The 21,870-nt window shown below is 44.0% G+C and overlaps 1 protein-coding gene across 1 annotated transcript in view; it reads left to right on the top strand.

The window, feature by feature from the left end:
* Xxylt1 (xyloside xylosyltransferase 1) overlaps positions 1-21,870 on the top strand; it is a 123,518-nt gene that overhangs the window by 63,778 nt on the left and 37,870 nt on the right. Inside the window, exon 3 of the mRNA XM_090344094.1 lies at positions 1,837-1,969. Coding sequence (XP_090200220.1) covers positions 1,837-1,969 — 133 coding nt within the window. The remainder of the gene's footprint in view (positions 1-1,836; positions 1,970-21,870) is intronic.

Below are 21,870 nucleotides of genomic sequence, written 5' to 3'. Positions count from 1 at the left end.
GCAAAGATAGATTCCTGCCCTCAGAAGGCTTCTGTGGCAGTCTGTCCTCAGCTGTAGCACTCTTTAGTAAGGCCAGCAAGAAAAGACTGTATTCTACAAGGCGAGGGTTTTAGTTGGCCTGTCCCTTCCTGGTATACTCTGGGCTTAGTCCATCTTCCAGGAAGTTTTCCTTGACAGCTTCATGCCTCAGCCACTTCCTTGTCTCCAGATTGGATTCCAAGAGCCTGCAAGATATTTTCCACACGTAATCTTACCCTCTCAGCCTTACAATTATGAAGCAACAGGTTCAGAGAAGCTAAACCGTTCCCTTCATTCTCAGTACCATAAAACTAGTCTACAGGAAAACTAGAACTTGAGACGTGTGCTCTGGTTCCCAGGCCAGACCTCAACCTTTGTACAAGCACTTGCTTTGAGGGGGTGAGTAGAATTGGAAGAGATGAGGGAAAGCAATGGAAGGGGCGACATTGATCAAGATGAATTGTACTCATAAATTGATAGGTTGAATTGGATCCCCTTCCCACAAGTACTTAATGATAATACAATTTTTAAATACTTGCTCTCCCAACTTTATCATTTAGCCTTATGGGCCCCCTCCCTCTCAGGAACCTTTATGGCTCTCTTCCAATTCGTGTTTTAGCACTGGCTCTCCTGTTCATAGAGTAGAACCATGTATCGTTCACACCCTGCCTGGTATCTGGCATTGCAGGAATCAGTCAGACTCAATGGGGCTTAGGACAGACAGTAAACTTAGCTGGCGTTCACCTTGTGCCCAGTAAACTGCCATGCTCCTCTTCATCTTGCCTGAAGGCATCCAGAGGCAACCAAAGCCAATAGCTCTTCTATATCAGGTATTGGGATATAAGTAACTAAGAACTCCTTTTTTCTTGTAGACAAACAGTTGTGCGGTCTCTCTGCTGTTTTTTTCTGGGATAGCATCTTAACTTGATACATACCTGAGTTTATAGTATTGTACACTCTGCAAACCCAGGTATGTGTCAAGTTAAGGACCTAAGATGGTAATGCTTTTTTTTTTTCAGTCGTGAGATTTGAACTCTGGGCCTGGATGCTGTCCCTGAGCTCTTCAGATCAAGGCTACCGCTTTACCCCTTGAGCTACAGACCCATTTCCAGTTGTCTGGTGGTTAATTGGAAATAAGAGTCTTATGAAATTTTTTTTTCGTGCTTGGGCTTGCTTTGAACTGCAATCCTCAGATCTCAGCCTCCTGAGTAGCTAGGATTATAGTCATGAGCCACTACTCCTGGCTGATAATGCCTTTTATTTCTCTCTTCTCTGAAGAGAAAAAATATGTGGATCCTTTCAGTTTTATGTAGAGCATCTGTAGAGTGTGCCTTCTGAGTCAGATACCTTGGGGAATAAAACGGTATATGATTAAAACAGCTGGCCTAAATGGAAGCATATGGTTGATCATCAGGTTTAAATGGAATGAATGTCTGCAGTTGGAAGGAAAGATGTGGGCCATTGTTTGCAAAGATTTCTAGTACAAAGAGGGGACTGCTGGTCACTGAAGGGCCTTTGTTACCAGTGGAACTTGGCATCATGTAACAGTCACCACAACAAGCTGGTGCCTTTCTCTGTGTCACTTGTATTTCTGTCAATGGCTGATACTTCCAGGGGGTGCCAGGATGTATTTCTGTCTTACTGTCTTTGGGTGGGAGGGAGAAACAGGGTCATTTCTGTTTAGATGGGGCTAAAACTCACTATGTAGCCCAACCGTCCTTGAACTTGAGATCCTACTGCTCCATCTCCTGAATAACTGGGATTCTAGGAATGTGCCACAATACCTCACCTTACTGTCTTTTGTTTTCCCCTCTTTAGAGATCCTGCGGATCATTCAGCTGGACCTTGACCTAAAGTATAAGACCAACATCCGGGAGTTGTTTGAGGAGTTTGAGAATTTTCTGCCGAATGCAGTCATTGGAATAGCCAGAGAGATGCAGCCAGTGTACAGGTAGGCAATGGCTGTGAGGGGCAGCCTCCAGGATCCCTCTTCACCCTGTCCTGTCTTCTATTGCCTGGCAGCAACCTGATCCCTGGCCTGTTTTACTTTCCCTCCATCCTCATGACAAGTGGGCCTTCTTGCTCCTAAGTCACCATAGTTCTGCTATGTATAAATGTAGGGGTGGTGAAGAGGAAGAGGCAGAACTCTCTGGGGACCCACTACCATCTGCATGTGGCCATATTTCCCTGTCAAGTGTGTGTCACAGAGAAACCCGAGAGCCAGGAAATGTATTCAAGAATATTTTCTAAAACATTATTTATAGTAGCCCCAAACTGGAAAATACCTTAAATATACTAGGCAGCAGAACGGATTAGTAAAATGTGTTCACCCAATTGAGTGGTTTATAGCAATGAAAATAGAGAAGACAGCAGCTGCATGCAATGATGGGCAAAACTAAACTAAATGGTACTCTTTAGGGAGGCATAAGTACCAAGGAAGTGCTTCTTGAAACCAGCTTGTGGGACTCGGAGTGTGGCCTAGTGGTAGAGTGCTTGCCTTGCATGCACAAAGACCTGGGTTTAATTCCTTGGTACCACATACATAGAAAAGAAAGAAGTGGTGCCGTGGCTCAAGTGATAGGGAGCTAAGCCTTGAGGAAAGCCCAAGGACAGTGCTCAGGCCCTGAGTTCAAGCCCCAGGACTGGCAAACAAAAAAAAACCAAACAAACAAAAACTAAACAAACAAACAAACAAAAAAACCACCTTGTGGGACCAGATGACATGAGAACAATTATGCATTATTTCTTCACCTAGATAGTTATGAACCGTGCATGGATTCTTTTGGGTATAGTATATGTCATATGGTTAAACAAACAACAACAACAAAAACCCAAGAGAGAAGGGTAGCAGAAAAAAGTTTTTATCAAGACCCAGGCTCATGGCTCCCTTACCCTCCAGCAGGCAAGGTGACAGCTTCCCTGACCCTGTTAGTTCAGGAGGAGCTGAGTTCTGTGTTCCCAGTCCCCAGGGTTTATGGGCTGGCTCCTTGTGGAAATCCTGGAGCAAGGCCCAGTCACTGGTTTGGCCATGGTTTTTTGGCCCAGATCACATAACAGGAAATTCCTGCAAGGACTCCAGTGAGTTTGATAACTCCTGGGCCTTGTGGGCTGTCCCCATGTATGTAATCCTCATTCCAGAGCCACTGGGCTTCCTGCTAACATGGAAGTCTTGACTCTAGCAGACTCCTCCTTCATTCCTTCACCTTTCTGCAAGGTGCACAAAGGAGGTGACAGAGAAACATTAAACAAAATCTTAGATGTTAGTGCCAGCTCTGCTGCCATACCTGGGATCTTGGTGGCCCTCTGAAAAGAGGTACAGGTGGGCGCTAAGATTTCTCAGGCCCCCTCCCCGCCCCCCATAGCTCTGAGTTTGGCTGGTATAGCCTCACCACAGCTGTTTGTCTACATTGAGCTCTCTCATGTTCTGGAAGGCTGGGCTCCAGAGACTCTTAGCTGAGCAAAAGATCAAATGTATTTATAGAGCAGCAATGGCTGCCAGCCCTGGCTTGGACTCTTCTTGAGCTATATACATGGGAACCTAAAAACCTTATTATACTTAATTTAGGTAATTTGGGCCAGAATTTATATGTATGGTAGATCTAGGATTTTATAATAGTGCATCTTATATCATCCTAATTGGCCTTCCCAGAAGAAACATCCGAAAGATTATAGATCAAAAAATGAAGCTGTTTTTCTCACTAGGAGTACCATAAGATCCCATTGCTGGCTGAAACCAAGAGTGTCATGTACAGGGCTTGAGCATGGGAACCAACAGACATTTAAAATCCTTTCATGCCCTCGCCCACTCCTCCTGTGGACACATTGCTAAGGACTTCCGATAGTGAAGGCTGCTATGAGGCCTGGGCTGCTCACTGCATCTTCCCCATCCAGGGAATTACTTTTTCAAACATGAATTTGATGCCTATTGGGGCAAAATGGTTTAGTACTGGCTGGCAGCAGACAAGAAACTGTGCTTTTTGCCTCTTCTGCAAGATAACTGGAGACTGCAGAGACCTAGAACATCAGTGATAGTTGCCTGCCATTTTGGTATCTCTGCCTGGCTGGGGAGGGAAGAAAGAACTGGGAAGGGAAGGAAGCAGGAATAATGGTTTTCATTAGGATAGATGGAGTTGAGCCTTTGTCCTCAGCCAGAGTCATGCCTCCTGCCTCATTGAATATGGCTAGTCTTGCTAGCCTGGCCATTTTCCCTGACTACAGCCTACAGAAGATGTCAGTCACCACCCCAGTCTCTCTGTGTTCTAACACCCAAGAATCTGCCTAAGTGGCCTGGTTATTTATTGAAAGTAAATTCTGCTGCCATCTGTGAGACAAAAGCCAAGCAGTAGCAAATACACTGTGAATGGTTCAGCAAGTTATGTTTAGGTCCAGAAATAAGTTTGGGTTTGGATCTCCTCAACTGTGTCTCTATTTTCTTTGTTTGTTTGTTTGTTTGTTTGTTTCTTTCTTTCTTTCTTTCTTTCTTTCTTTCTTTTTTCTTTCTGTGCCAGTTCTTGAGCTTGAACTCAGTACTTGGGCCCTATCCCCGTACTTCTTTTGCTCAAGACTTGTGCTTTACCACTTGAGTCACAGTGCCATTTCTAGCCTTTCTGGTAGTTTATTGGAGACATAAGAGTCTCCAGACTTTCCTGCCTGGGCTGACTTTGAGCCGTGATCTCCAGATCTCAGCCTCCTGAGTAGCTAGGATTATAAGAGTGAGCCACCTGTGCCCTGCAATGGTATCATTTTTACTTTTACTTGTCTCACAATAACTATACTTCACTAGAGGACTAAATTGAGTCATTTTATGGTGGTTTCCCCTTTATTGTCCACCATGAATGTCCCTCTAAACTTGGAGGAGGGTGGGGGAGAAGTGTTTCCTTTGACAAATGGCCTTTTTTTTTTCTTTTTTTAAACAATCTTTTTCCCGAGCATATATCATACTGACTGTGATTTCTGGACAGTGGTGTAGATCATGGGATGTTAGAATCATAAGAGTGGTACTTTCTTCTGGAGTCTCTGTGAGGCCAAATCTATGCTACTCTTCATCTGAAAAAGTATCTTCTCACCTTTGGTGGAAAGCTGTCCTTTCTTTCTTTTACCCTTCCTCTGTTTCTTCATTATCTAGACCCCAAGTCAGGTCCTGCATGGTGATGTGTCTGGTTGGGATAAGTGGTCATAAGGAGAGAATATTCTAGTACTTTCTCTGTAAATAGGTGATTGAACTTTGTAACTGTATGCCATGTGAACATGCTTCCTTGTGAATGTAATAGAAAAGTTGAGAAAACTATGGCTCTTCTTTACATGTAACCTATAGACATTCTAAAAGTGTCCTAGCAGGTAGGCATCTATAATCCTAGCTATTTAGGAGGCTGAGAACTGAAGATCATGATTTGAAACCATCCCAGGCAGAAAAGTCCACAAGTATTTCCAATTGAGCAAACAAAAAGATTGACTGGAGGGATGGCTCAAGTTGTAGAGCACCCGCTGTATGTGGAAAGATGTACTAGCAGGTTAGGCAGACTGATGTGGAAGAAATGATACTAGGTTGGACTCAGAAGCAAATTTGTCATGAGACATTCTGCAGGTCACTTACTTTTCTGACCTTCTGACTTCCCCTCTGTAAGCAATCACATAATTTCTGGTAAACTCAGGTGAAGTAATACACTTGGACTACCCAGAAGTGTTGATGTGATGCCTGCAGGAAAGCTTGCTCCTTTCTTGCTTGCTTGCTTAATTCCTGGACTCCTAGTCCATCCTAGCCCAACCACACAGGACCACTTGTGCAATGGGACACCTGTAACATGGAGCTTCACATGAACAACACATATTAACTGTTCCATTAAGGACATAGGACATACTTATAATAAGCCATTATTTGTGCTATATCAGTACTTTAACAGGTTGTTCTGTTTTTAATTTTTTTTTTTTGCCAGTTGTAGGGCTTGAACTCAGGGCCTGAGCACTGTCCTTGGACTTTTCTCAAGGCTAGAGCTCTACCCTTGAGACACAGCACCAATTCCAGGGTTTTTTTTCTTTCCTATGTATGTGGTGCTGACGAATCAAACCCTGGTCTTTGTGCATGTTAGGCAAACACTTTACCACTAAGCCAAACTCCCAGCCCCCAGGTTGTTCTGTTTTGTTTGATTGTTTTCCCACATCTGGCAGCCCTACCTCTCTGCAAGTTTCAAAGCCTCCCTTTTCAGTAGGAGCTCAATATCTGACTTCCCTTCAGGAGTTTTCAAAGACAAGAATAGGGGTCCACATACAATGAATGCACAAGTGGACTGGCCAGCAGAAGGAGTGGGAGACCACCATCAAAGCATCCTAAAGCTCTGAGGTCTGTCACCCTGAAGGAGCCAGAAACCAAGCCAGCCCAGTTCGCCTGTGGAGTCTGTGGAACCAGGAGGCTGGCAGCAGCTGTGGATCACAGGCTCCTGAGAGGGAAGGATCCAGATTGCAGCTTCAGGTTGTGGTCACTGTGCCCTGGAATGTCCGGAGAAGCCTGTGGATGAGGCCAGGGGGTGTGGGAGGCAGGTGTCAGCTTCTGCTTGAGGTTATTGCTGCCCTTTCCCTGCTCTGGATGAGTGATGGAGTGAGTTCAGACCCATTGGGGAGCCACGGCAGCAGGCAAATCCTGTTAGCTGCTGCTTATACACCACCAGGCAGATAATATGCTTTTGTGTTCAGTATTTTAATAGTGTTCGCACTTTCACCTTCTCAGGATCTCATGATTTTTTTTTTTATTCATAGCATTGTGCCAGCCTAACCTCCTTTCAGATCCTTAAATGAAATGTCTGTGCAGTTACTCTGCAGCTGCATTATTCCATTGCTAAGACTCTTGGGAGTGCTAGGGAGGAAAAGAGATGGATGGATACCCACCACTACCACTCTGTCCCTGTGTCATCTTGAGCAAGTTTATCAACCTCTCTGAGCATTAGTTTCACTAGCTGAGAAATGCAGAGTTGAAAAGAAAGGGCGAGTAAGACAATGTACTTATTGTCTCTGGCACAGAGCAGCACTCAATAGTGTGGCAGCGGTGGCACTCACAGACCCAGCTCAGCTGAATACCAGTGGCTCATGCCTGAAAGTCTACCTAGTTAGGAGGCTGATATCTAAGGATTGTAGTTCAAAGCGAGTCCAGGCAGGACCTATGAAAGTCTGTGAAATTCTTTATCTCCAATTAACCACCAGAAAACTGGAAATAGTGCTGTGACTCCAAATGGTAGAGCACTAGCCTTGAGTACAAGATCCCTGGGACAGTGCCCAGGACCTGAGTTCAAGACCCAGCAATGACAAACAAAATCAACGCAAACCCAAAGTCCCTGCTCTTCCATGACTAATTCTATAACTCCAAGAATTCATTTAACCTCAGAACCTCAGTTTTTTCTATGCAAAGTCCTGACTAGTGGAAACCTAATTACTGTTAATCTTTTTCGTTTCTCTCCATGCTTGGATGTGTCCCCTGCCTTACAATTCTGCCCCCAGACTGAAGGGCTAGCTAGATGTAGTGTTTGGACAATCCTTGCAACCAGTGAGGATGTGGGTACTGCCCTTCCACCCCCCCCCCACATCAGTTTATATACTTTTACTATTGAGACATATACAGAAACTGACAGTATTATAAGGAGATATGACTTAGTTTCTTGAGCTGTTTTTACTTTTACTTATGGAAAATATATAAAAGCAGGCAGAATCATATATTATTCTGGGTGTTGTTTTGTTTTTTGAGAGGGGAAGTTTGTTGTTATTGTTTGAGACAGGGTTAAACTGTAAACTATATGACCCAGACTGGCCTTGAACTCACAATTGTGCTTCAGCTTTCTAAGTACTGGGATTGAAGGTATATACCATCATACCTAGCATGGGTGCCTTAGTATTATGGTATCCACAGCACGGCACTAATGACTAGACTGTATAGCCAACCTTTTCATCTTTGTCCCACCCACTTTTCCTCTTCTCCTGATTATTTTGAAGCATACCCTCAGCATCATACTATTACATCTGTCTGTCTGTCTGTCTGTCTATCTATCTATAATTTTTCATCTTGTTTCTTTTTAAATATACCTGTCATTACTGGGCTTAAAGCTGAGGAGTTACATGAGCTATGTCAGTTTCTCTACAAATTTCTTTTGACCTTGGTTGGTAAGAGAGAGGAAAACAGAGTGAGGTGGCTCTAACACCTTGCTAGTCGTGCTCTCCCTGTCCAGGTTGTCTCTTGTCAGGATGGACATGTAACCACCGCATCTGAGAGGTATGGTAGCTGGTAGAAATTCATTGTTCACTAGGCAGAAGGCCCTGTATCCTTAAATGACCTACCAAAGGCCCTTAAATGTATACCCAAGGACTAGAAGATAAGACACATTCTATTTGACTCTTCTCTGTCTTCTGATACCTGAAGATGAATTGCTTGGGCCCTGTGTGTGTGTGTGTGTGTGTGTGTGTGTGTGTGTGTGTGTGTGTGTGTGTGTAGGTCAACCAAGACGGAACCTGTAAGTTTCTATTAGTTATGTCTGAGTGAAAGAGAGTAAAGTTCGCCATATTTTTCAATAGAGATTATTTTAGAAAGCTGAGCTGTTTTTATTTTGTTTTGTTTTTTCTTCTAGCTTGTGTGATCTTTAAGAATTATTTGGGAGGATGGGGAATAGACCTGCCTTGCAAGAGATAGAAAATCAGTCAGGCCGGGCTCAATGGCTCACACCTGTAATCCTCATTACTCAGGAGGCTCAGATCTGAGGATCAAGGTTCAAAGCCAGCCGAGGCACAAAAAGACCTGTGACTCTTTATCTCCAACTAATCCCTAGAAAATGGGAAATAGGGCTTGACTCAAGCCTTGAGCTGAAGAGTATAGGGACAATGCCCAGACCCTAGGTTAGGGTAGTAGTCTTGGGATGAAGAGCTCAGGGACAGTACCCAGGCCAAGTTCAAGCCCTATGACCCACCCACCCCCCCAAAAAAATCACTATGAGGTTGTCACTTTTTAATGCCAACATGAATGGATTTTAAAAGGAACTAGTGAAATACAGAAGAACCAGTGGTATTGTTTTGATCTGGCTGTTTCCTGTCCTGACTACCCAGGACTGTGTCCCCCTGGATAAGCTGGGAGCACTTTGATACCACCAACAGAGGGAAGTAAGGGGAGGTTGCCACAAGGGTTCATTTGTGCCAGCCAAGAACCCAGAATTGGGATGGATGTGAGGGGCCACTGGTGTTGAACATACAACTCTGTTTGGGTTTTTCATCCGAGCTGCTTGTTGTGAATGCTGTGACAACGCTGATTCAGTGACACAAGACCCCCACAATGTACATAGGCGGTGGGCTCATAAGGATGAGCCACAGGTGAGGGAGTACAATGCTGTCCCTGAGGTGCAGATTAGTGCTGGCACAGAGGTTTGTTAGGCAAATGAGGAAAAAGATGGTCCCTCTGGGAAGCTTTCTCAGCAGCCCACTGGCCAGCTACTAAGGGACTTGATGACTCTGTTACTAATCTACTTAGAGAAATTGCTTCCACACTGTGTTTCTCTCTTTAAAGAAACATTCCTATTCTCGATTTTTATTTGGCTCATTGTGTATGCAAACCACAGGATTAGGTGCTTTGAAGAATTTCAAAGTCAAAAACAGTTCCTGCTTTCAAGGTTACATTGTGGGGGTGGTTGGGCAAAGGACATATAATGAAGACACAAATACCAAAGATGTTCCAGCCATCTGGATGCACTTGGTTCCCTGAGGCTTCATGGTTGGAGGCCTGGTCTCTAGGTGGGGATATGTGAAGGTTGGGAAATCTAAGAGGTAGGGCCTAGTAGGAGGTCCTTAGGCTAGGGGGAGGGCTGCCCTCTGAAGGAATTAAGATGACTGGTTCTCATGGAGAGGATTGTTACAAAGGGTCACACTGCCAGATACAAGTGGTTCACAACTGTAATCCTAGCTACCCAGAAGACTGAAATCTGAGGATTGCAGTTAAAAGCCAGTGTGGGCAGAAAAGTCCATGAGACTTGTAATTTCCCAATGAACCACCAAAAAGTAGGAAACAGAAGTGTGTGTAAAGTGTGTGTGCTGATGTAAAGCCATCTACCATGAGGCCCTCACCAGATCCTAGCCACTACTGGCACCAGGCTTATAAGACTCCAGGACTGTGTGCTAAATAAGCCTATGTTCTTCATAATATCATCCAGCCTTGGGCATTTAGCTATGGCAATGAAAACAGGTGAAATGCAGATGTTGACACTAAGGCTGTTGGGAAATAGTGGGTGAATCAGTCACAAAGACATTCTGCTATAGGAACTATAAGCTTCACTGAGTGGACCACCACAGCCTCAGTTTTATATTGTGCCTTCAAATTGCCAAAGAGTAGGTGACATTTGTTTCCTCTACCCTTCTTTGAAGGGTAGTTAGATTTACTTTGGAGGCTCAGCCCTTCAGAAGTGGGCTTAGAGTGAACAAAGTTCCTTGCCCGAATAGAAAACTTAGTGGGCATTTGATGAGAGCCTGCCTTTACAGCAGAGATAAATCGGACCCTTTTATTCCAAAGCTTGTGGTCTAACTGGTATAACCCACCCCAAATTGGCCTGCTGGGATGGGGGCCTAGGCAGGTGTGTCCGCCAGGGCATAGCAGAGGGTGATGTATCTAGAAGGAGTCTCTAATTGTGTTACTGCAACCTGTTTCTTATTCCCAAATAAATATCTCATTGGGGCTGGGGAGTTTGGCGTAGTGGTAGAGTGCTTGCCTAGCATGCACGAAACTCTGGGTTCAATTCTTTGGTATGGCATACACAGAAAAGGCTGGAAGTGGTTCTGTGGTTCAAGTGGTAGAGTGCTAACCTTGAGAAAGCTCAAAGAACAGTGCCCAGGCCCTGAGTTCAAACCCCAGGACTAGCAATCAATCAATCAATCAATCAATAAATGTCTCATTAGAAGGACTGTTTGCAGTTCAGATAGTAAAACAAAGTACTTATCCTTAAGCATCTTTCTGTGAAAATGCAAAACAGCAGTGTTGAATCACAGTGACATTTATATAAGAGAGACCTTCTGTGACAAACAACATGTGGCAAGGACTGAGTTAAGTGTGACCAGTTGCAGGTGAACCCATTGCGGCTAACTCCCAAGCCATCTCAGGCAACGTTTCAGTTGCATAACTGCATTTCTGCAGGGTACTAAGTGAAATGGATATTTAGTCCACACAGTCCCTCTGCCTCCAAGTTAGCAGCAGAACTGATCACTGTGAAAATGTCAAGTTTTTAAACTGAGTTCAGGTTGGAATTGTCTCCTACTCCTTGTCTTTTATTCTTCCCTGTGGTCTTTAAACAAGCCATTGACTGCTGATCATAGATAACACCGGGGGAGGGGGGTGGGGGGGGGAGGAACGATGAGCTCCCAGCATCCTGGAGCTGCCCCAAGAAATTTCTGACCCAGGAACTCAGCCTTCCACCTGTGCATGTCCTCAGAACTTTTATATTGCTCTTTTATAAAGAGGAATCTTGCTTCAAATGGAGTGGTTTACCCAGTGTTTCTGTGTCCTGGCCTCTGCTGATAGACATGATGCTGGCCCATCCCCAAGGACTTTCAGAAATGTGATTTCATACTGGTGCTCATGGGGCCTCATTAATGTCAGCTACTGCATAGTGATTCCCTGTTGGTCCTATAAATATAATTACAGCCTCACCTGATAAAATGAAGCCCAGTATCTGCAGAGGAACTCTTTCCTTGCAGCCAGGAACTATCTAAGCTGACACAAGGATCATGGACTTGAAACCATAAAGAGAGCTATGTAATCCCAGCATTCTACTTGGGCTGCCTAGTGAACAGGACCTTTGTGTTGATAATTATGTATTTGCAACTCATTGGTATTCACCTTTCAGAGAGCCTGGAAGACAGTGTCAAAACAAGATAAAGACATAAAGATGAATCATATTATTGAGAAGGAATAACCAAAGCAGAAGAGAGAGTGGCACCGAAAATTTCTTCTGCCCTTTCTTCTCTGTCAGTGTCAGAGGGTTTTCCAAGGATGTGACCTTGTCCTGAGCACCACCTCTCTATACTCAGACTTCAAATTCTTTTGTTTCTTTTTTTTTAAGTTAACAGCACCATACAATGATGACTCAATAAATATTTGCAAAAAAAGGAGGAGTAGAACCTGGCTCTGATGTCTCATGCCTATGATCTTTACTATTCAGAATGGAAATCTGTGTTTTGAGATCAACCCAGGCAGAAAAGTTTTTGAGATCTTTTCTTAACCCATAGGTAGACACAGAAGTATGAACCTGTTATTTCATTTCATGAGAGCTGGGGGGATCCAAATACCAGGCCAGTCTGTCTCCAGAGAAGCTGATGTGGTAGCATGCACCTGTGATCTCAGAGATCACTATTAGGCCAGTCATGGCAAAACAGATTAGGGAAGTGGGAGGAAGAAGGGAGGTGAGGGAAGGAGAGAAGGGAAAAGAGAAGGGAGAGGAAGAAAGAGAAGGAGGAGAAGGGAAAGGAAAATTCCTAAGTCCCTTTGGTCCAGAAGGGACTGAAACATGCAGGAGGAAAGACTGATCAATCTACCTTTGCCAGTCAGAGCTAGGAATAGCATTAGACCAGCCCTGAGTACAGTGCCTACCAGCCACCTGCACATACCAGGCTAGAGTTCATCTGTCTCCAATCCATATATCTTTTTCACATTAAAGATTAGATAGAATGAGTGTATATAATAGTGGTTGTAACCACATCCAGGAAGTAATACATGTTTTTGAAAATCTTTAAATGGCTTGTGAAAGAGAGAGGGAAAGCAATTAATCAAAAACATAGCTCTTGTTCTGTTTATGTGGTACTGAAGAATTGAACTCAGGGTTTCATGCATGCTAGGTAAGCATCTACCACTAAGCTACATCCCCAATCCTTCAACATCTAGCCTCTAAACAAGACAGTTACGTTGCTCAGGAATCTTCCCATCTCGTACTCAGAGATCTCCTGGACATGATTTTTAGAGAATAAATAGCCAAAGGAAACCCAGTTTTCCAATTACACCCCCTTTCAGGGAAGTCCACGTATCCAAAGCTCATCTCCTATTGAATTTATCCAGCAGAGGGCAGAAAAAAAATATATATATATAGCTCTTGGCTGGCTCTTGATAAATATTTCTGAGGTTGGTTCATGTGTTTCATTTCTGACATGAATATGGGCTCAATGTTGCCACATCTGCATTATCTTTTGTTTTGGAGAGAAGTTAGAAATCTGTGATGTTAGTATAAAAGCTTCTGATTTTTAAATAAATATTGACTACTCATAGAACACCCTAAGGTGTATTTTTGAGTACCCTCCCCACACCTAACAATTAATGATAGGCTTCATTCCATCTTAGGTGAAGCAACAAGTAGTTGTTAAAGCAATAGATCTCTTTCTAACTAGCTCACCAGAAATTCCTATCCTAGAGATCTAATAAGCAAACCTCCTCTGCCCTTGCAACAGTGACATTGCTTGTGAGCAGGTCCAAGGGACAGACTTAAAGTTCCCAACCTTACATTACAATAAAAGCTTGTGCTAGGAAAAAAACAAAAAATAAACAAACAAACAAAAAAAACATTCTCATTCTCATCCTAGAGATGACCCACTTTCAGTCAATCAAAAGTGTATATCTAGCTGGGTGCTCTGGCTCATGCCTGTAATCCTAGCTACTCAGGAGGCTGAGCTCTGAGGATTGAAGTTCAAAGCCATCCTGGGCAGGAAAGTCTGTGAGACTTATCTAAAATTAGCTACCAAAAACTGGAAGTGGTGCTGTGACTCAAGTGGTAGGGCGCTAGCCTTGAGCTGCAGAACTTAGGGACAGTGCTTAGGCACAGAGTGGAAACTCCATGACCAACTGGAAAAAGAAATGTATACTTTCACTAACAAAAATAAAATTAATAAAATAATAAAATGTTTATTATTACACACTCTGTGTTAGCCAAAGAGAACACATCTGTACCAGAGTCAGTCCAGCTGCTGCCCAGTTGATCTGGCTTAAAGGTTCATGAGGCAAAACTGTGACCATATCAAATGCTTGCTTCTACCCCCTTCCCCACTCAGTCTCCTTTTTGCTTAAGGCCAGCACTCTACCACACCCCACTTCTGGCTCTGTGTGTGTGTGTGTGTGTGTGTGTGTGTGTGTGTGTGTGTGTGTGTGTGTGTGTGTGTGTGAAGAGTCTTACAGACTTTCTTGCCCCAGCTGGCTCTAAACCACAATCCTTAGATCTCAGCCTCCTGAATAGCTAGGATTGCCGGTATGAATCACCAGTTTGTGACTTTCAAATGCTTTTTCTTTTCCTTCTGTACAACCAGTGATATGACTTTTATTTGTTGTTGTTGATTATTAAAAACTCACAAGAAACTTGCATCTCCATAGGAAGCTATGGTTCTCACAGCATACAATTAGTATCAGTGTGTATGCTTGACAGTAGATGTGAACCAGGGCTGTCCTGGGCCATCCTAAGCCTGATGGGGCCCAGCTAGGAACAGAGGTGAGTAGAGAGAAGGACTGGGGGAGGGTGCTGCAGGGGAGAGGCTGTGGAAGGCCTAGGGCTCAGAAATGCTTCTCAGTTGGGAGTTACATGGGTACTATAAGGAAATGATCAAATAGGATTTCACCAATCACATGGTACATTGCTATAGCAAAGGTATTTTCCTTTTCTTTTGATTCATAGTGCTTAGAGAGGAAGAAAGTAATAAAAACAAATTTCCCAAGGAACCCATTAACCACATAGAGAATTCCAAAATTACTTGAAGTCTAGTAGCTCCATGGAGATGGAAGCAGGCCTGTGTAGGAAGTAAAAAGGAATTCAAGTTTGAGATATACCTGTGTACAGTGTTCTCAGGAGGAATGGTCTGCCCACTACAAGTGGAGACCTTTGACCATAAGAAAGGCCCCTGGACCCTGGAGAACAGTACTGGTGGTGGTTAGGGAGGTTTCTGAGATTAGCTCCAAGAATGGCAGGTGTGGTCTGGTTCCTGCCTAAGTTCTATGTCTTCAGAGAAATAGAACGTGGTGCAGCCCATAACAGCTCATTTCTGGGGAGGCTGTATACTCACTATAACCCTGCACAGAGGCTGCACACTCACTACAACCCTGCACAGAGGCTGCACACTACCACTTGAGCCTCAGCACCACTTCCAGCTTTTTCTGTGTATGTGGTACCAAGGAATCAAACCCAGGTCTTTGTGCATGCTAGGCAAGCACACTACCACTAGGCCAAACTCCCGGCTCAAGACAACTGGTTCTTAAAAGTATAAATGATCATTGTCACCATTGATTTTTGGCTGGCCTCAAAATTCCCAAAAAGCATTTTTAGTGTGCATTAGTTGTAGTGTCAGAATCCCTCCAGGGCTGCACTTCTCGGCCTACGACTATGACTGAAAGGCTGGCTTGTTGGCTTTCATGGACTTCCGGGAGCCTGAAGGGGCCCTTACAGAGAGGGTGTCCATCTCACACTAGACTGTAGGGCTCCTGAAACATCACCTCCAGACTCCTGGAAGGACGTCTGTCAGATCCAGAAGACGATTCCAGAAACTAGAGATCTTTGGGAGAAGTCATCAGGGTTGGGAGTGAAGAGTCACATCCTCCCAGCCCAGTTCCTGAAAGGGAATGGAATGGAATGGGGCTTACCCACATAGCCTGATATGGCATTAGCCAGGTCTTGAATCTCGAGGGTATTTCTGTGAAGTGATCCTTTTCCTCTCATCTCAGGACATCTGAACTTATTCAAGCCAGCCATGTGGCTTTAACTGCTTAGCTGTGGTGAATTCCACACTTATCTGTCCAGCGTCACAGGCACCCTCCTCATAAGGTGCAGATGGGTTGTGGCATCCTGATGGATCCTTTGTACATTGAGGATGTCTTAAGTTGAAACTGCATGTAGTGCACCTAACTTACCAAACATTGTGTGTAACAGTATAGTATTATTGGCTTAACATCATGCTCTTATGGATGACTGGAGCTCAGTTTGCTGCTTCTGCCCAGCATAATGAAAGAGTATTGAACTGCATAGCAACAGGGAAGAAAACAAAATCTAAATACACTTTCAGTTTTAACTTTCATACCATTGTAAAGTCAACCGTCATAGGTTGGGGGACTATCTATACGTAGTCTAGAGGACTCCCTCAACGTCTGCAGCTGAGGCTCTAGGCTTACTTAACACTGCTTGCAGCCCCACTCCTGTGACTTAGAGGTACTTCCAAACTCCTTTCTGCTTCTTATTGTGACTCTGGGGCCCTGGTTTTCCTTCCATTTTCTGCCTCATGTAAACTCCTTAGACTGTTGCTTGACTCTCAGTTCCATTTCATGCTGGACATAGTCTCTAGGATCACTAACAGCTCTAGTTCTTCTGCCAAGATTCAGCCTGTGCCTTCTGTGACCTCCAGCTAATTGAAAAGAGCTATCTCTCCCTCTGTTGAGCACATGTGGCACTATACTGAGGATTGGGCTTAGTCCATTGGCCTAATATTTGAGGACCTCCATGCTCTCATCTGCCTTTGTCCCCACCTCTCCTCACTGGCTCCTCTTGTACCTTTTGTTTACACTGGAATACTGGTTGTTCTTCAAGCCAGAGCTCAGCTATGTTTATGATTTGTGGGTGTGTTCTTCCTTCTACGCTATCCTCTTCTTCCATTTTTCCCTCCTCTCTTTTGAGGTCCAGGTGAGATGTTACTAATTCCAGAAAGCTTTTTTGTGGGCCACAACCTCTAGCCATACCCATACTTCTCAGCACTTAGTACTGATGTTAGATCATTCAATGGATCATAGCTTAGAACACAAATGGTTCCAGTGAATATGTATCTCCCACTACAAGGCTGTGAACTCCTTGAGGTCTAATAAGACACTGCACACTGCCTCTCAGTCTAGGATGGCTGAAGCCATTCCTCCGGCCATCTTCTAGCTCTAATGACACTTTGGAGATGTGAAGCTTTGCTATTTTTTTTTATATAAATAATGGCATGGATAGGGAACTGAGCTGTAGCATAAGGATAGAATCTGATCACTTCAGTTTCCTGGGAAGGTACATGCTCTCATTGCTTTTAGGGGAATAGACTAGAATGTTAGAGAAGTTTCTGACCTGTATCAGACAGAACTGGGTTAACTACTAATCTGGTATAACCCGGTCAAATGACTTTGTACTCCATGCTTAAGTCCTTTAAGGCCTCAGTTTCCTTATCTGTAAAATAGGACTAACTTAGAATATCGATTATAAAATGACATGTACTTTTCCTGGTATGGCACATTTGAGACATGTGACTGCCATATTGCAAGGCAGGCAGAAGTGATGTATTTGAAAAGTCTGCCAATTCTGATATTCTGGAGTGTCCGTCCTCTCTTTTCACTGTCTGCGAATCATTGCCCTAGATCAGTGAGGGTGCTCAATAAATAGCTAAGAACAAAACAGTGTGTGCACATTATTATATAGCACCACGCTCTTCTGTGCCCTACACAATCCATAGTTTCCTTTGTGTGGTCACCAATCAGCAGTGTTTACAGATCACAGAGGTTCCTGCAGAGAAAGGTAGGGAACCTCCAGAGCACTGGCCACAGAAGGCCTGAGAAATCATTTGGTTCATGACAGATCAGACATACATCTCTCTAGTCATCTACCATACCGATAATTTTGAATGATGATACAACTATCCAGATGACCCTTGGCCAATAAAAGGTTCCCCACCCCTGCTAAAGCATGAGGTGGGACTACTTTTGAAGTCAGAGGCATGTGTTCAGGGGTAGTGAGCAGGAAGTGATTACATTTTGTTTTGGATGAAGTCATCCCTGGTCTTTCTTGTAATCCTTGAGGTTCCAGGTCAGTTGCGTGCACTTGTTCTTGATGAAAAATATAACATTGCTTTCTTCTTCCATGGTGCCAAAGACCATTGTGGAAAGCCAAGTGGCAAAGATTCAGAAACCATACTCAGATTGGCGCTGACCCTAAGAAGCCACCTCTGTTGTGTTACAAGTTAAGAACTGAAAATACCTTGCCACAATATGGCGTCCAGGGTTTTTGAAGCATGAATACTAAAGTGCTTCAAGCATCTACTTGTAATATGCCTTTCCTGGATGTCATCCCCATTCTATTCCCAGAAGAAAGCTTTACTCTCCTCTTTGGCTCTTTCTCCAATTTGATTCCCCTTCAGTGTCCCTCCCCATTCTGTCTCTCACGGCCAGCCAACAAGGACACTGGCTGTACTTGTGCGCTGTGATAGCCTCGATCTATCTAGGGTGATCCCAGGGCTGTGTGGGTAGTTATAAAGAGCCTCCTGTGTCTTGAGCAGGTTGGAGCCTAACCATCTCCTTTCTTACTCATTCCTTGGGCTCATTCCTCAGTTGAAAACCTGTCTTTAATGATTTAAATCCTTGCCATCCAATGCCACTTCAAGGAACAGCTTCTCTTTGGTCCTTTCTTGTCCAAGCCTGAGGTCTCTATGCCCTTGGCAGACACACTGTTACCGAGGTAAACTCAGAGCTACAGTCCCTGAGGTGTGAGCAGGGTGGTGCTACTCACACTTTGGTTTTTCATTCATATTTTAAATGTATTTCTTACATTAACTTAGTGAAGTAAGAGGGCTGGTAGTTTGGTTCTCATTTTGCAGATGAGACTAAAACTGGGACAAATGATTTTCACTCCAAGTCACTTGGTCAGGACCAGGACTCAGGCCCCGGCGTCAGTGCTTGTTCTCTGTGCATCTGATTCCCCTCCTGTTAAAGATAACCACAGTCTTACCAATAGGACATTTAAGTACATTCCTGGTCTTCCTGTTTGAGCTCCATACAAGTGAGGCCTCACCCCATCCACAGGCATATTTGGTAGAGGCTGAATTTCTGCTTCAACCTTTGCAGTCTCTCCAGAAAAGCAACTTTTGTCACTTTTCTTCACAGGCTGCTCATGTCTCCCAGCGATGCTGTGATTGGTGTTATTAGAGTGTTGCACAAGGCTGATCCCAGACTTCCCTGTGATTTGTGATCCTTGGGGAATGTCATGGGTATGAGTGTTGTCAGGCCATGCATATGCTTTGTATTGGGGATGATATTACTTATTAAAGGATATAGATTTCAGGGTTAAAACAAATATATTTTGCAAGCTAGCTTGGATTTAAACATCTCTTACCATTATGCAGACACTAGATAATTCTCATTTGCCTATCCATCCATCCAACCATCTATTCACTTCCCCATCCATCTATCCAAGGTGATAGGATTTGCCATGAGTTAAAGTCTCCTTTCATTTGAGTTTGGGAATTTGCCCTTGAACTGAAGTTCCATTCTGCTATTGGTTGTGAATGCAGCTTATTTCTATCAAAGCATCTTTCCTGTGGGTCTCAACCCTCTGTGCTAGGTGTGGGGTTATGCTTAGAGCCAACCTAAGTTCTCTAGCATGCTAATTGTATCATCAGTTCTGGAAGATGGAAACCACCAGCACTTTGCCTTTCTCCCTCCTTTGTTCCTCTGCTGTCTCTTTTACTGAAGTGCCTGCCACCACTTCTGGGAACAACTATTTGGTGAGGGAGGTGGAAAGGTAGACGTGAGTGGCTTGAGTCAAGTCATTTCTTCCCTATTTGCTTTGCATTTCCCTTTATAAAATGAGAAGGGTGAACTGAAATGTCTTTTACTCTACGAGGTGACAATAGAGTCTCTTAATGGAACTATAGAATCTCAAGAAATGGGAGACACACCGGAGGCATCTTTTCTCACATGGACTTTTCCCTACATTATCCTTAATTTATCAGCCCTCAACTTTATCACCTCTTGTCATGGGGTCCTCGACACTTCCAAGATAGCCCATTATTCTTACATTGGACAAGTTCACGGAAGTGCATTCCAGCATATTTCATTTAAAAATCTGAGTGGCTTAATAAATTAATTTTAAAAAATCTGAGTGGCACTTGTGGCTCAAGGGGTAGGGCAGTAGCCTTGAGCTGAAGAGCTCAGGGACAGTGCCCAGGCCCAGAGTTCTAGTCCCACAACTGACAAAAACAAACAAACATATTTTACAGGCTCATGCCTGTAATGCTAACTACTTAGGAGGCTGAGATCCGAGGATTGTGGTTCAAAGCCAGCCTGGGCACTAAAGTCCGTGAGACTCTTATCTCCAATTAACCACCAGAAAACTGGAAGTGGCTCTGTGGCTCAAGGGGTAGGGTGGTAGTATTGAGCTGAAGAGCTTAGGAAAAAATGCCCAGGCCCAGAGTTCAAGTCCCACAACCAACAATAAAAATCTGTTTTACTGTTCACTGTGGTTTCTACCCACTGCCCCATATTTGAGACCATATAGACCTTCTTTGTGTACTCTCCCCTCATGTTCAAGAAATTAGATGCTTTCATTTCCTTGTTGTCTGTTGCCAGACTTGATATCCTTCCCACAGCCACCCTTTGTGTGGTGTGCATATGTCCTGAGTGCCAGCCAGTTGGAAACAAGAATGAAATGCCTTCAATCTTTTATTGGTAGAGTCTACAGAGGCAGGAAGGACGCTTCTCTAGAATAAGGCTTTTGAGCAGGTATTTCTTACCTGGGGCACTAGATCAAAGCCTACAGCTTCCTCTAGTTTCCACTGTGATGTCCTGAGGACTGACTTTGTCAGCTTCCAGAACACAGATATGTTTGCACATTCACAATCAGCCCCTATCTTCTCAAACCTTGCCTCTGCTCTGTCTTGGGCAGAAAAGAGACATTGTTCAGGGTTATTATGGTCAGTAAGGGTTAGGTAGTATCGGAAGGAGTTTTTGGATTTGTGGGGGTCCAGGGAGATGTCGCTACCTAGCCCACATTCACTTGCTTTCCCTCCTCACTTTAAAAAAAAAAATAAAGAACCTAGCTTCTTTGCAGGTCTGTCATTTCCCTGGCTGTGGGCTGCAGGCTTGGCCATCTCAAGCCTCAGAACCATGATAAAATCAGGGATGTAGCAAGTTCTGTCAACTTTTTTCAAGCCATTGTGCCCCAAAGAGCTGCTTTCTTGTTTTGCTGTATGGGTGGAGAGAAAGCTTTCCAATCAAGTGTGGCAGTTCATTTTTACAGCTGTTAAATCCAAGGGCCTCTGCTCCTCAGTCCTTCTTGGTAGCTAGAATGCATGGTTCTGAGGCATTTGTCATAGGATTTCTTAGAGGATTTCTCTAAGACTATTCCAAGGCCTTACTATTGTCATTGAATAACAAAGAACTAGAAGCTTAGCTGTATCTGGTATGTTTGTAAGTGAGGTGCCAGGGATTTTTGCAAACTTTGGGCAAAATGCACAGAGCATCTTTATCTGCATGGATTCAGGTGTGGTTGTGGTATTCTTTGGGGTTTTTCTAGGGGCCTTAGAGTGCCTGGTCTGGTAGGTCTTAGATAGTGGAGTACCCCACCATTTGTCAAAGGAAAGGGTCTAGTTGTCAAATTGGGCCACTGGGTCTCTTCCTTTCTTTTGGATTAGAGGAGGGCCAGTGGCCAGGGCGGGGTGGGAGTGGGGTCCTGTAGTACTCTGAACCTAGTAGAGAGGTCAAGAGTCAGACTACCTGGATTTGAATTCTAGTGTTGCCATTTACCTACTTACATGGCTTTGCCTTGGACATTTAATTCACTGGACCTTGCTTGGTCCATTGTCCGTAAATCAGTGCTTTCCTAATACGGTTGTGATGATTCAATGAGTTAATAGCTAACAGGTGCTAAAAACAACTCCAGGCACCAACTAGATATGAGTAAAGGAAGTAAAGGCACTGGTACAGCACGGTAACCAGTTGCTGCAACATTCACTTGAGTGCACCAAAGCATCTGCCTGTTGTTATTTCTAGCAGTGATGCTTAAGATATGAAATGCTTGTTATGTTAGAAGCTCAAAGTCTGATTTTAGAGTCCAATCAATGTGGTCAGTGGTAGAGCAGTGTCTCCTGAGG

This window comes from Megascapheus bottae, chromosome 1 (genome assembly GCF_031878675.1).
Source record: "Megascapheus bottae isolate mThoBot1 chromosome 1, mThoBot2.hap1, whole genome shotgun sequence".
Taxonomy (NCBI): Eukaryota; Metazoa; Chordata; class Mammalia; order Rodentia; family Geomyidae; genus Megascapheus; species Megascapheus bottae.
The sequence above is the reverse complement of the archived record's forward strand: the minus strand, read 5'-3'. Positions and strand labels throughout refer to the sequence as shown.